Source organism: Agelaius phoeniceus, chromosome 3 (assembly GCF_051311805.1).
Source record: "Agelaius phoeniceus isolate bAgePho1 chromosome 3, bAgePho1.hap1, whole genome shotgun sequence".
NCBI classification, from domain to species: Eukaryota; Metazoa; Chordata; class Aves; order Passeriformes; family Icteridae; genus Agelaius; species Agelaius phoeniceus.
This window is the reverse complement of record NC_135267.1, coordinates 474,567-488,492: the sequence shown is the minus strand read 5'-3', so window position 1 is coordinate 488,492 and position 13,926 is coordinate 474,567. Positions and strand designations below refer to the sequence as shown.

The following is a 13,926-nucleotide window of genomic DNA, read 5'->3' as shown; positions in this document are numbered from 1 at the left end:
GGGTGGGGGTGGCAGCAGCGGTGGCAGGGGACACTGCCTGGGGACAGCAGGGGACACGTCCTGCACGGGCAGGGTGACAGCGCTGGGGCTGAGCTGCTCAGGGGGCACGGTGGCCCTGGGGACATGGGGACACCATGGGGACACAATGGGGACACCATGGGGACACCACAGGGACACAATGGGGACACCACGGGGACACCCTGGGGCTCCTCAGCCTCCAGGGGATGGAGCTGCCACCCCTATGGGGCAGGGTGGCTCTGGGGACATGGGGACACTGTGGGGACACCGTGGGGACAGCAGGGCCTGCTGGGGAAGGTGGATGAGCCATGGGCATCCTCCCCCTCCTCCTCCTCTTCCTCCTCCACCTCCTCCTCCTCTGCCCAGCCCAGCCCAGCGTGGGGCTGTTCCTCAACCCATGGGATCTGGGGGTAAATCCCAATCCCAATCCCTGTCCAATCCCAATCTCAGCCCATGGGATCTGGGGGTAAATCCCAATCCCTGTCCAATCCCAATCCCAGCCCATGGGATCTGGGGGTAAATCCCAGTCCCTGCCTATGGGATCTGAGGGTTTCATCCCAGACTATTAGGAGCCAGCCCATGGGCTCAGGGGGTAAATCCCAATCCCAATCCCTGCCCATGGGATCTGGGGGTAAATCCCAGTCCCAGCCCATGGGATTTGAGGGCTCAATCCCAATCCCAGCACACCAGGACCCTGTCCATGGGATTTGAGGGTTTAATCCCAGCACACCAGGACTCATCCATGGGATCAGGGGGTAAATCCCAATCCCAATCCCAATCCCAATCCCAATCCCTGCCCATGGGATCTGGGGGTAAATCCCAATCCCTGCCCATGGGATTTGAGGGTTTAATCCCAGCCCACCAGGACTTGTCCATGCGCTCAGGGCGTAAATCCCAGTCCCTGTCCATGGGCTCAGGGGGTCAATCCCAGTCCCTGCCCATGGGATCTGAGGGTTTATTTAATCCCAGCCTATTAGGAGCCAGCCCATGGGCTCAGGGGGTCAATCCCAATCCCAATCCCAATCCCTGCCCATGGGCTCAGGGGGTCAATCCCAGTCCCTGCCCATGGGATCTGAGGGTTTATTCAATCCCAGCCTGTTAGGAGCCAGCCCACGGGCTCAGGGGGTCAATCCCAGTCCCAGCCCAGCAGGACCCAGCCTGTGTGATTGGGATCAATCCCAGGGCTCTGCCCCTTCCCAGCCGGGATCCCCAGCAGGGCCCGTCCCGGCAGGGACCCGCTGCCGTTAATTAGCATTGTTAATTAATGCGCTATTCCGCAGTGCCCCCCTGTGCCCCAGGAGCCTTCCAGCACGGAGGGAGGGCCAGGGCAGCCCTGCCCAGGGGCCCCTCTCGGGGCTGCACTCGCTCCTGGCACAGCCCAGCCCCTGCCAGGCTCTGTGGCACAGCCTGGCAGCCCCAGCGGTGCCCAGGGGGTGCCCAGGGGGTGCTGGGTGCTCTGAGGGTCCCCCCAAAGTCCCCCCATCCTCAGCACCTGCCGGGCCTGGATCAAACCCAGGCTTTTGGGGACTGAAACAACACCTGTGCCAGGTGCTGGGAGCGGCAGCAGCAGCTGCCCACGGCTCCTCTGGGGCCTCTGGAGCTCCCCAGGCCCAGCCCTGAGCCCCCTGAGCCCCCACGGTCTGCAGAGCTCCCCAAGGCCAACCCTGAGCCCCCTGAGCTGCCTGAGCTCCCCAGTCCCAGCCCTGAACCCCCCCCCTCCTCCAAAGCTCCCCATGCCCAGCCCTGAGCTCCCAGAGCTCCCCAAGCCCAGCCCTGAGCCCCCTGAGCCCCCAGTCCTAGCCCTGAGCTCCCCAATCCCAGTAATCCCAGTCTTTAGCCCTCTGAGACCCCCAAGCCCCCCACTCTTCCAGAGCTCCCCAACTCCAGCCCTGAGCCCCCTGCTCCGAGCCCAGCTGGGTTCCCCTGGCAGTGCCCATTTGGGTTCCCCTGGCAGTGCCCAGCTGGGTTCCCCTGGCAGTGCCCATTTGGGTTCCCCTGGCAGTGCCCAGCTGGGTTCCCCTGGCAGTGCCCATTTGGGTTCCCCTGGCAGTGCCCAGCTCTCCAGGCAGTGCCCATTTGGGTTCCCCTGGCAATGCCCATTTGGGTTCCCCTGGCAATGCCCAGCTGGGTTCCCCTGGCAGTGCCCATTTGGGTTCCCCTGGCAGTGCCCAGCTGGGTTCCCCTGGCAGTGCCCGTCTCTCGGAGCCCAGCCCTGCTCCTGCTGCTCCCCAGCCCGCCCAGGCCCATCAGAGGGAACTGAAACCCCTCCCCAGAGAGCCCCCGTGCCCCCCAAGCCCGGATGCTGCTGTGGATCCCTGTGGATCCGGAATCCTGGGGTCTCTGTGGATCTGGAACCCCGGGGTCTCTGTGCCCCCCAGCCCTGGGTGCTGCTGTGGGTCTGTGCCCACTGGAACCCCCAGGGCTCTGTGCCCCCCACCCACCCCCGAGGGCCCCCAGGGTCACTCTGGGGTCCCCCCCAGCCTCCCCTGCCCGGGCAGGACCCAGGGGTCCCTGCAGCCCCCGCGGTAGGGCAGAGCCCCCAGGATGTCCTGGCAGTGCCAGGGGTGCTGCTGGCACCGGGGACATGGCTGGCACCAGTGTGGGGACAAGGGACTGGCGAGAAGGGATGGCCTGGCCTGGCTTGGCTTGGCTTGGCTGGGCTTGGCTGGGCTTGGCTTGGCTTGGATTGGATTGGATTGGATTGGATTGGATTGGATTGGATTGAATTGGATTCAATTCTATTCAATTGGATTGGTTTGGCATGGCATGGCCCGGCTTGGCCTGGCTTAGCTTGGCCTGGCCTGGCCTGGCTTAGCTTGGCCTGGATTGGCTTAGCTTGGCCTGGATTGGCTTGGCCTGGATTGGCTTGGCTTGGTACTGAACAGCTCTTGACCACACTTGGCTTGGCACAGTACAGCTTGTCTTGGCTTGGCACTGCACAGCCCTTGACTCTGCTTGGCTTGGCTCAGACCAGCCTGGCCTGGCTTGGCATGGCACAGCTTGGCACGGCATGGCTTGGCACAGCATGGCTTGGCATGGCACTGCACAGCCCTTTACTATCCCAGCTTGGCTCGGACCAGCCTGGCCTGGCCTGGCACAGCTCAGTTTGGCACAGCTTGGCTTGACCCAGCACAGCCCTTGGCCCCACTTGGCTCGGCCCGGCCTGGCCTGGCACAGCACGGAATGCCTTGGCATGGCCTGGCCCAGCAAGGCTCGGTTTGGCACAGCACAGCTTGGCACGGCACGCCTTGTGTTAGCACCGGGCTCTGTCCCTGCCCCGGTGCAGCAGCTCAGCTCTGAGCTGTGCTAAAGCATTCCATGCTGTGCCAAGCCAGGCCGTGCTGTGCTGTGCCATGCCAAGGCATTCTGTGCTGTGCCAGGCCAGGCCGGGCCGAGCCAAGTGGGGCCAAGGGCTGTGCCGGGTCGAGCCAAGCTGTGCCATGCCATGCCATGCCATGCCCGGAGCTGTGCCCGTGCCGTGCCGTTCCCGTGCCGTGCCGTGCCGTGCCCTGAGCCGTTCCCGTGCCGTGCCGTTCCCGTTCCGAGCCGTGCCATGCCCTGAGCCGTGCCCGTGCCGTGCCCGTTCCCGTGTCCGTGCCGTGCCGAGCCGCTCCGAGCCGTGCCCGTGCCCGTGCCCGTGCCGGTGCGCGCTGCCGGCGGGCTCTAGGACCGCGCGGCGGGCTCGGTGCTGCAGTGGAGGCGGCGGCGCTGCGGGAGGAGGCCTGGCCGGGCAGCGCAGCGGCGGCGGCGGCTCGGCGGGGCTCGGCACGGCTCGGCGGGGCTCGGCGGGGCTCTGCGCCGGGCCCGCAGCGGCCCAGGTAACCGGGACAGCGGGACAGTGGGACAGCGGGACAGCGGGACAGCGGGACAGCGGGACAGCGGCACCGGCACCGCCGGCCCGGCCCGGCTCCGCTCGGGCGCGCTCGCGTCCGCTCGGCTGCGTTCGGTTCAGTTCGGCTGATGCGTTCGGCGCGGTTCGGCTCCGCTCGGCTCGGTCCAGCCCCGTCCGGTTCTGTTCGGGTGGTGCCTTCGGAAGGGCTCGGGCCCGTCCGGAGGGGGTTCGGCTTCCTCCGCGGGGGTTCGGGTCCCTGCGGCTGAGGTTCGGGTCCCCACGGCCGAGGTTCGGCTCCCCCCGGCGCACTTCGGCTCCCTCCGGCGGGGCTCGGCGGGGCTCGGCCCGGCCCGGCGCGGCCCCGGTGTGACCGCCGTCCCGGGCCCGCGGCAGGAAAACACGGCAGGGCCGGGCCCGCCGGGCCCCCCCGGCCCCGCGCCGCCCCCGCCCGGCCCGGCCCCGCTCGGCCCGGCCGTGCGAGCGGGGGTGGCCGCGCGGCCCGGCCGGCCCGGCCCCCGCGGCGCCGCCGTGTCCTTGAGCGCGGCGCGGGCGGCTGAAGGGCAGCGGGGCCCGGTGGCACCGCCGGCTGTCCCCCCGGTCCCCTCCCGGCCCGCGGTGTCACCGCCGTGTGCCCCCCGGGGGGACGCGGGGCCGCGGCCGCCCGTGCCCTGCCCGCGGCGGGGCCCCCGGGGGAGCGGCCGAGCCGGGCCGGCCTTGCCCGAACTTGGGGGATTTTGCACCAAAATCCCCCCCGGGGGAGGCGCAGCGCCGCGGGGCCCGCGGGCGGGGGCGGCCGGGCCGGGCCTGCCGGGGCTGGGGGTGCTCGGCCTGCCCGCTCTGCTCCCCGCGCTGGGCCCGGCTCCTTCCCCTTCCCTCTCCCTTCACCCTCTCCCCTTCCCTGTTCCTTCTCCCCCTTCCCTGTTCCTTCTCCCCCTTCCCTCTCCCCTCTCCCTTTCCCTCTCCCTCTGCCCTTCCCACTCACTGCCCACTTCCTCATCACTTCCCCCTCCCTGCTCATTTTCCATCTCTCGCTTTCCCCTTCCTGTTCATTTTCCCCTTCCCTTTCCCTCTCCTGTTCATTTTCCCTCTCACTTACCCCTTCCTGTTAGTTTTCCCCTTCCCTCTCCCTCTCACTTCCCCCTTCCTGCTCATTTTCTCTTTCACTTCCCCCTTCCTGCTCATTTTCCCCTTCCCTTTCCTTCTCACTTCCCCCTTCCTGCTCACTTCCCACTCCCCTCTCCCTCTCACTTCCCCCTTCCTCCTTATTTTCCCCTTCCCTTTCCCTCTCACTTCCCCCTTCCTGCTCACTTCCCACTCCCCTCTCACTCCCCTGCCCCTCTGGCTTCCCATCTCTCTCTTCCTTCCCCCTTCCCCATCATTTCCCTTTCCTTTCTGCTTTTCCCTTCCCTTTTTGCTTTCCCCTTCCTTCTTGCTCCTCGCCCATCCCACTCACTTCCCCCTCCCCACTTCCCTTCCCACTCCCTCCCCACTTCCCTTCCCACTTCCCCGCTGTCTCCCTTCCCCCTCACTTCCCCTCTCTCTCCCTCCTCCTTCCCCCTCTCCCTTTCCCTCCCACCGCCGTTTCCTCCCCCCGCTTTGCTTTCCGGGGTGTTTCGCCTGCGCAAACCTGCGGCCAAATGAGATTTTCCTCCTCCCCCGGTTCCTCTTTCTGCCCTTTGTGTGACGTCGCCGGTGTCACCGCGGGACCGGCCGAGTTCCGTGCTGGCTGCCACACCAGCGGCCACATCCCGTGGTGGCAGTGACCCCCGGGAGCCCCCCGGCTTGGGGTGGGACCGGCCCCGCTGCTCCGGCAGCTCTGGCAGCTCCGGCCCCCTGTGCTGAGTCAGCTCCAAACTTCCCAGGGGAGCAGTTCTGTGACATGGAGCAGCTTTGGTGACACCGAGCAGCTTTGGTGACACCGAGCTGCTTTGGTGACAAGGAGCAGCTTCTGCTCCCTTGAGGAACAGCACCATGCTGGTGCCTGCTGGCAGGCCTGGTGTGTCCCAGTGCATCCCGGTGTGTCCCAGAGCATTCTGGTGCATCCTGGTGTGTCCCAGTGCATCCCAGTGCATCCCAGTGTGTCCCAGTGCATCCCAGTGTGTCCCAGTGCATCCCACTGTGTCCCAATGTGTCGTGGTGCATACCGGTGGGTCCTGGTGGGTCCCAGTGCATCCCGGTGTGTCCTGGTGTGTCCCAGTGCATCCCAGTGTGTCCTGGTTCATCCTGGTGGATCCCAGTGCAGTACGGTGTGTCCCGGAGTGTCCCAGTGCCTCCTGGTGTGTCCCGGTGTGTCCTGGTGTGTCCCCAGTGCACCCCAGTGAGTCCCGGTGCATCCCGGTGCATCCTGGTGTGTCCTGGTGCATCCTGGTGTGTCCTGGTGTATCCCAGTGTGTGTCCTGGTGTGTCCCGGTGTGTCCTGGTGCATCCCGGTGTGTCCTGGTGTGTCCCGGTGTGTCCTGGTGCATCCCGGTGTGTCCTGGTGTGTCCCATTGTGTCCCAGTGCATCCTGGTGTGTCCTGGTGCATCCCGGTGTGTCCTGGTGCATCCTGGTGTGTCCCAGTGCGTCCCAGTGTGTGTCCTGGTGTGTCCCAGTGCGTCCCAGTGTGTGTCCTGGTGTATCCCAGTGTGTGTCCTGGTGCATCCCGGTGTCCCCCGATGACCCTGGCTATCCATGTCCCTGCAATCCGGTGGCAGCCACGGCTGTGCCCCCAGCCCCGTGCCATGCTGTGCCACGCTGTGCCATGCTGTGCCACTCTGCACTGTGCTACGCCATGCCAGGCCAGCCACTCGCAGACCCTCAGGCAGTGGATTTTGTGCAGGAAGTTTTATTTTGGCCCATCCCAGTTTTCTTTTGGCACATCCCAGTTTTCTCTTGGCGCACCCCTTCCCACAGCAGGGCGCGGTGCCCCGGGGCAGCGCGTGGGCCGGCAGGTGCCGCGGGAGCGTGCCAGCCACGCGTGTGCCACGGCACGGCACGGCACGGGTGTGCTGGGGTGGCTCCGGGCCATGGGATGGGTTTGGGTTTAGTGGGATGGCTCCAGGGCCTGCAATGGGTTTGGGTTTAGTGGGATGGCTCCAGGGCTTGCAATGGGTTTGGGTTTAGGTTTGGGTTTGCTGGGATGGCTCCAGGCCCTGCGATGGGTTTGGTGGGATGGGATGGCTCCAGGCCTTAGATTGAGTTTGAGTTTGGCTTTGGGTTTGCTGGAATGGCTCCAGGCCCTGTGATGGGTTTGAGTTTAGTGGGACGGCTCCAGGCCCTGTGATGGGTTTGGGGTTGGTGGGATGGCTCCAGGCCCTGCGATGGGTTTGGGTTTGCTGGGATGGCTCCAGGCCCTGCGATGGGTTTGGGGTTGGTAGGATGGCTCCAGGCCCTGTGATGGGTTTGGGGTTGGTGGGATGGCTCCGGGCCCTGCAATGGGTTTGGCTTTGCTGGGATGGGTTTGGGTTTGGTGGGATGGCTCCAGGCCCTGACAGGGTTTGGGTTTGGGTTTGGTGGAATGGCTCCAGGCCCTGGCAGGGTTTGGGTTTGGGTTTGTGTTTGGTGGGATGGCTCCAGGGCCTAGTTTGGGTTTGGTGGGATGGCTCCACGCCTTGGGATGGGTTTGGGTTTCCTGTGATGGCTCCAGGCCCCGTTCAGTTTCCCTCCCAGCCCAGGAGGAACCCTTGGCAGGCTCCGCTCACCCAGCACTGCCCCATCCCTCTGCCCCAGTGCTGGGCTTGGTGTGTGCCGGCGGTGTTGCGCCTGTCCCCACGGTGTTGGGCCTGTCCCCACGGTGTCGAGCCGGTCCGCACAGTGTCAGGCCTGTCCCCGCGGTGTCAGGCCTGTCCCCACGGTGTCGAGCCGGTCCCCACCGTGTCAGGCCTGTCCCCGCGGTGTCGGGCCTGTCCCCACAGTGTCAGGCCTGTCCCCACGGTGTCGGGCCTGTCCCCTCGGTGTCGGGCCTGTCCCCTTGGTGTCGGGCCGGTCCCCTCGGTGTCAGGCCTGTCCCCACGGTGTCGGGCCTGTCCCCTCGGTGTCGGGCCTGTCCCCTTGGTGTCGGGCCGGTCCCCTCGGTGTCAGGCCGGTCCCCACCGTGTCGGGCCTGTCCCCACGGTGTCGGGCCGGTCCCCTCGGTGTCAGGCCTGTCCCCTCAGTGTCGGGCCTGTCCCCTCGGTGTCAGGCTGTCCCCGCGGTTTACTGCCGCTCCCAGCCCATCCTGTCCTGCTGAGCACGGCTCCAGCTCGGCTCCCAGCCCTGCCCCAGGCTCTGCCCACCGGGATCAGGTCATCTCCCGGGTTTTCTCCCCGGTAACGGAGCACGGGGCGTTCCCGGTGCTGCAGCAGCCCCTGCGGGATCCCCTGGCCCCATCCACCCTGTCCCACCTGCAGGGCTGGCCACAGCCTGCCACGGGGGTGCCACACACCTCACTGTCCCATCCCACCCCACAACACCCCAGAACACCCCAGAACAACCCATAACACCTTATAACAACCCATAACACTCTATAACACCACATAACAACCCATAACACCCCGGAACACCCTATAATAACCCATCCCACCCCATAACACCCTATAACACCCTATAACACCCCATAACAACCCATCCCACCCCATAACATCCCATAACAACCCATATCACTCTATAATACCACATAACAACCCATAACACCCCAGAACACCCTATAATAACCCATCCCACCCCATAACACCCTATAACACCCATAACACCCCATAACAACCCATCCCACCCCATAACATCCCATAACAACCCATAACACCCTATAACAACCCATAACACTCTATAACACCACATAACAACCCATAACACCCCAGAACACCCTATAACAACCCATCCCACCCCATAACACCCCATAATACCCCATAACACCACATAACACCCCAGAACATCCCATCCCATCCCACCTCATAACAACCCATCCCACCACATCCCACCCCATAACACCGCATAAAATCCCATCCCACCCCATAATATCCCATCCCATCCGAGCCCATCCCACCCCATCCCATTATCCCAGCCCACACCCTGGGCAGGTTGGTGCTGCTCTGGCTGTGGGGCTGTGCCTGCCCTCGGCTGTGGTGTGGAGCAGGGCAGGGCCTGGTCCTGGGGTGCCATGGGGCACTGGGATTGACTCTGTGGGGTGCTGGGATTGTTCATGGGGTGCTGGGATTGACTCTGTGGGGTGCTGGGATTGAGTCTTTGGAGTGCTGTGGTGCCCTGGAGTGCAGGAGATCACTCCCTGGGGTGCCATGGGGTGCAGTGAATCACACCCTGGGGTGCTTTGGGGTGCAGTGAATCACACCCTAGGGTGCTTTGAGGTGCAGTGAATCACTCCCTGGGGTGCTATAGGGTGCATGGGTGCCATGGGGTGCAGTGAATCACTCCCAGGGGTGCTATGGGTGCAGTGACTCCATCCTTGGGGTGCTGTGGGGTGCAGTGAATCACTCCCTGGGGTGCTGTGGGGTGCAGGAATCACACCCTGAGGTGTCAGGGGGTGCCATGGGGTACAGTGACTCCATCCTTGGGGTGCTATGGGATGTAGTGACTCCATCCTTGGGGTGCAGTGAATCACTCTCCAAGGTGCTGTGGGGTGCAGGAATCACTCCCAGGGGTGCTATGGGGTGTAGGGGTTCCACGGGATGCAGTGAATCACTCCCTGGGGTGCCATGGGGTGCAGTGAATCACACCCTGGGGTGTCAGGGGGTGCCATGGGTGCAGTGACTCCATCCTTGGGGTGCTGTGGGGTGCAGTGACTCCATCCCTGGGGTGCCATGGGTGCAGTGACTCCATCCTTGGGGTGCTGTGGGGTGCAGTGACTCCATCCCTGGGGTGCCATGCATGCAGTGACTCCATCCTTGGGGTGCTGTGGGGTGCAGTAACCCCATCCTTGGGGTGCACCACAGGGTTTGCTCAGTGCTGCTGAGCGCCCCAGGGGTCCCCTCCAGGCCAGGTGTATTTTCAGTATTTTTAGGATCACCCCAGCTCTCACTGGCACTTCACCCCACGAGTCCCCCGGGTACCGGCGGCTCCCAGAGCTGTGGCACGCGTGTCCAGGCCCCCTCCCGCAGGGGCTAAATATTTCACCCCTAAATTTCAGCCCCGGAGACGAGGTCAAGGCCACGGTGCTTTGGGCACAGCCATCTGTCGGAGGCCAAATTGCGTAGCCCGGGGACGCCCACCCTGATGCTGCCCGCCCCGGCAGCAGCACCCACGCCGAGGGGGGCTCGGGGGTGACTCAGGGGTTCGGGGGGCGCAGAGGCTGGGGGTGACTCACGGCCGCCGCTCCTGTCCCCTCTCTGAGTCAATCCCGGAGCCGTTCCGTGCTGCTGGCAAGGAGGAGGAGGAGGAGAAGGAGGAGGAGGAGGAGGAGGAGGAGGAGGAGGAGGAGCGCGGCGGTGGCAGTGACTCAAAGTGACAACAACAATAATAATACGCTGCGGCACTTGTCACGGGAGAGGCGCTTGGCCGGGGTCCCTCGTGCGTCCCCACGGCCGCCGGCGCACGGGGGACCCCGGCCAAGGCGGGGGTGTCACCGCCGCTCGCGGGGTCACCTGGGGACGGGGCGGGCCGGGGGGGGACACTGCGGTGACGGTGTCCCACCGGCACGGGGGGCTGCGGGGGGACCCCGCTCGCCGTCACCTAAAATGGCCGGTTAGGTCCCTGCAGGCTCCCGGCTGCGGCACGGCACCGCCGAGGTCCCGAAATATATATTTAAAAAAAAAAAAAAAAAAAAAAAGAAAGAAAAAAAAGGGAAAAAAAAAAAGAAAAAAGGCGGGATTTCGGGTGGGTTTTCCATTTTCGTGCCGGTGGCTGCCGCGTGTCTCGCCCAGCCGGCGCAGGTAACCTACTTCGGAACGCCTCTGCCGCCGCGCCGAGCGTGACTCGCCGCTCCTGCCGTGCGGCAGCGGCACCGCCGGGGCCCCCGGGCAGCGCCGCCGCCACCGGGGACGCACCGGCCGCCCACGGGGGCCGCCGGCCGCTACCGGAGCACCGGAGCACCGGGCGGGCTCCGTGACCGCGGCCGGGGGATGCCGCCGAGGCCGGTGCCGGCGGCCTGAGCCGAGGGCAGGGTGCCGCCGAGCCCCCCGGGCCATCCCGTGCCGTCCCGTGCCGTCCCGGGCGAGCGCAGCCGGTAAGAGCGCGGGGAGCGGGGCCGGGTCCCGCCGGGCCCCTCCGGGATGGGGCGGGCAGCGGGAGGCGGCCGGGCCGCGGCGGTTCCCGGCTTTGTTCGGCGGCCGGGGCTCGCTGCCTGCCGCGGGGTTTGTGCGCACAACAACTATTTTTAGAGCGTTCGGAGACCATGTTGGCTGGAAGCGAATCAAAGCCGCCAGCAGCGCCGAGCGGGCTCGGCCGGGGAGGGGGGGCTCGGCCGGTCCCCGGGGCTGCCGGAGGGTCCGCGCTGCCCTGGGGGACCGGGGGCTGCACGGCGGAGACCCCCGGCTCGGGACCCCCCCCGAGCGCGGCCGGGGATCCCCCGAGGTGCCCGGTGCCGCCGCGGTGTCCCCGGTGCTTCCCGCTGCACGTGTCCGGCCGTGCCGTGCCGTGCCGTGCCGTGCCGTGCCGTGCCGTGCCGTGCCGTGCCGTGCCGTGCCGTGGGGCTGGCTGGTGGCACCGCCGCTGACAGGGGGGCAGTAGCGGTGGTCTGGGGGTGCGGGGGGTGCCAGCCCCGGCCCCTCACCGGGGGGCGGCATCCCGGTGCCCAGGGGCAAATTCCGGGCCGAGCGTGCCCGCGGGGCGCTGGCGTGGGGTGGCAGCGCTGTGCCACCAAGGGGACCGCGGCTTCCCCGGGGGCTCCCCGGGCTGCGGAGGGAACGGGCCGGGGAGTCCCCCCAGCGCCCGCCGGGCTTGGGGGGCAGCGTGAACCCCGCGGCCCCAACCCTGCACCCCCAGGTCCCGCACCCCAACCCTCCACCCCCAGCCTGCGCCCACCGCCCACTCCCCCTGCCCTCCTCCTCCTCCTCCCCCCAGCCCAGCCCAGCCCAGCCCGCGGGAGGGGCCGTTCAGGGGGCACTGGGGCCGGGGGCTGAGCTCCCCCATCTATCCCCCAGCGCCCCAAATCCCGGGGGGCTGTGTCGGGGGGCGGCTGCAGCCCCCCGGCCCCCCCTGCAGCCCCCCAGCAGCTCCGGCCGCGGGCCGGGGGGATGCCCTGGGCTGGGAGCGGTGCCGAGAGCGGCGCCCTGCCCGCCCCGGCCCCCCCGAGCCCCCGCCCGAGCCCCCCGCCCGCCGCTGGGAACGGCTGCGGCTGGAAAGCTCTAGAAACAAATTGCAGCTCCGGTGCCAAAGGCAACAGCAGCCCCGGCCATGGCGAATGCAGCGTTTGCCATAGCAACAGGTGCCGGCTGGCGCCTCCCCCCCGGCCCCCCGCATGCGGCCCCCGGACCCCGCAGGCAGCACCGCGCACCCGGGACCCCGCACCCGCACCCCGCACCCCGCGCCCCGTCCCGCACAGCCGGCACCCCCCGGAGCCCGCAGCCAGCGCCCCCCTGCAGCCAGCACCCACACCCTGCATCCCCCTGCGCCCCCAGGCAGCGCTGGGCCCCCCCGTCCGCACCCTTGGCACCCCAGAACCCTGCAGGTGATGGCACTGCCAGCACCCCGCACATCCTGCACCGTGCAGACCCTGTGCCTGGTACCCCAGAGTGTGCACCCTGCACCCCAAACCCTGCCCTGTGCCCCTGCAGTGTGTCCTGCACCCCACAGTGTGCACCCTGCACCCCAAACCCTGCCCTGTGCCCCTGCAGTGTGTCCTGCACCCCACACACCCTGCACCCCAAACCCTGCCCTGTGCCCCTGCAGTGTGTCCTGCACCCCACACACCCTGCACCCCAAACCCTGCCCTGTGCCCCTGCAGTGTGTCCTGCACCCCACACACCCTGCACCCCAAACCCTGCCCTGTGCCCCTGCAGTGTGTCCTGCACCCCACACACCCTGCATCCCAAACCCTGCCCTGTGCCCCTGCAGTGTGTCCTGCACCCCACACACCCTGCACCCCAAACCCTGCACCCCTTGTACCCCACTCTGCTTACAAGGTGCACAATGCACTCCAAAACATGCACTGGGCACCCCATGCTGTGCAAAGGGCACCCCACACTGAGCATCGGGTGCTGGGTGCCCTGCACCACACTATGCATCCTGTGCCCTGCACCCCGGACCCACAGCTGCACCCCACACCATGGGCCCTGTGCCCCAGAACTGCGCCCCATACCCTGCACCCCACACCATGGGCCCTGTGCCCTAGAGCTGCACCCCGCACCATGGGCACTGTGCCCCACACCATGGGCACTGCGCTCCACATACTGCACCCCGCACCATGGGCACTATGCCCCAGAGCTGCACCCTACACCCTGTGCCCCACACTGTGTACACTGTGCCCCACAGCTGCACCCCATGCCATGGGCCCAGCACTCCACACCATGGGCACTGTGCCCCACAGCTGCATCCCTGTGTGCTCCCCACACCTCACACCGTGCCCCCTGTGCCACACGCTGCACCCCATGCTGTGCACCCCTCACCCCACACTCCTCACCCCGCACCCCTCACCCACATCGTGCACCCCGCATCCTTGACCCTCACCCTGCATCCCCTGTTCCCCCTGTACCCCTGACCCTCACCCCGCAGCCCTGGCCGGGCCGGGCTGTTCTCGGGCACCGTGCGGGGCACTGGCGGGGCAGGAGCCCAGCCCGGCCGAGTCAAGGCTGTGGCACGTTAATAATTGCCGGGGCTGGGGCCGGGCCGGGGGCGGCGGGGCGGGAGCAGCCCCTGACCCGCGTCCCTCCGCTCTCCCCGCAGGGCCAGCAGCATCCAGGCAGCGGCGGGGGACGGCTGCGGGACCCTCCGAGCGCAGCGGGCTCCGCTCCGGTGCTGACAGGCGGCGGCCCCCGGCCCCACCATGCCGTCCAGCGGGAGCCTGGACACCGGCAGCCCCGCGCCCAGCCGCGAGGCGCTCGACACGCACAAGGTACGGCCCGGTCCCGCTCGCTACGGCCCGGTCCCGCTCCGGGGCTGTGGGGGCTCGGCGCATCCCGGGGGAGCGCGGCCCGGGAGCTCCGGGGCTCGGCTCCTTCCCGGCCCGGGG

General features: G+C 67.2%; 1 protein-coding gene across 3 annotated transcripts in view; it reads left to right on the top strand.

Annotated features, from left to right (window-relative positions):
* Nucleotides 1–3,698: 3,698 nt before the first annotated feature.
* DNMT3A (DNA methyltransferase 3 alpha) overlaps nucleotides 3,699–13,926 on the top strand; it is a 55,751-nt gene continuing 45,523 nt past the window's right edge. For 2 of the 3 annotated variants that reach the window (XM_077176402.1, XM_077176400.1), the window contains exons 1-2: nucleotides 3,699–3,836; nucleotides 13,641–13,809. In XM_077176402.1, coding sequence (XP_077032517.1) covers nucleotides 13,741–13,809 — 69 coding nt within the window. In that variant the 5' untranslated portion in view covers nucleotides 3,699–3,836; nucleotides 13,641–13,740. Of the gene's footprint in view, nucleotides 3,837–10,609; nucleotides 10,984–13,640; nucleotides 13,810–13,926 lie in introns of those variants that run through there. The other variant, XM_077176401.1, reaches the window with a different exon arrangement.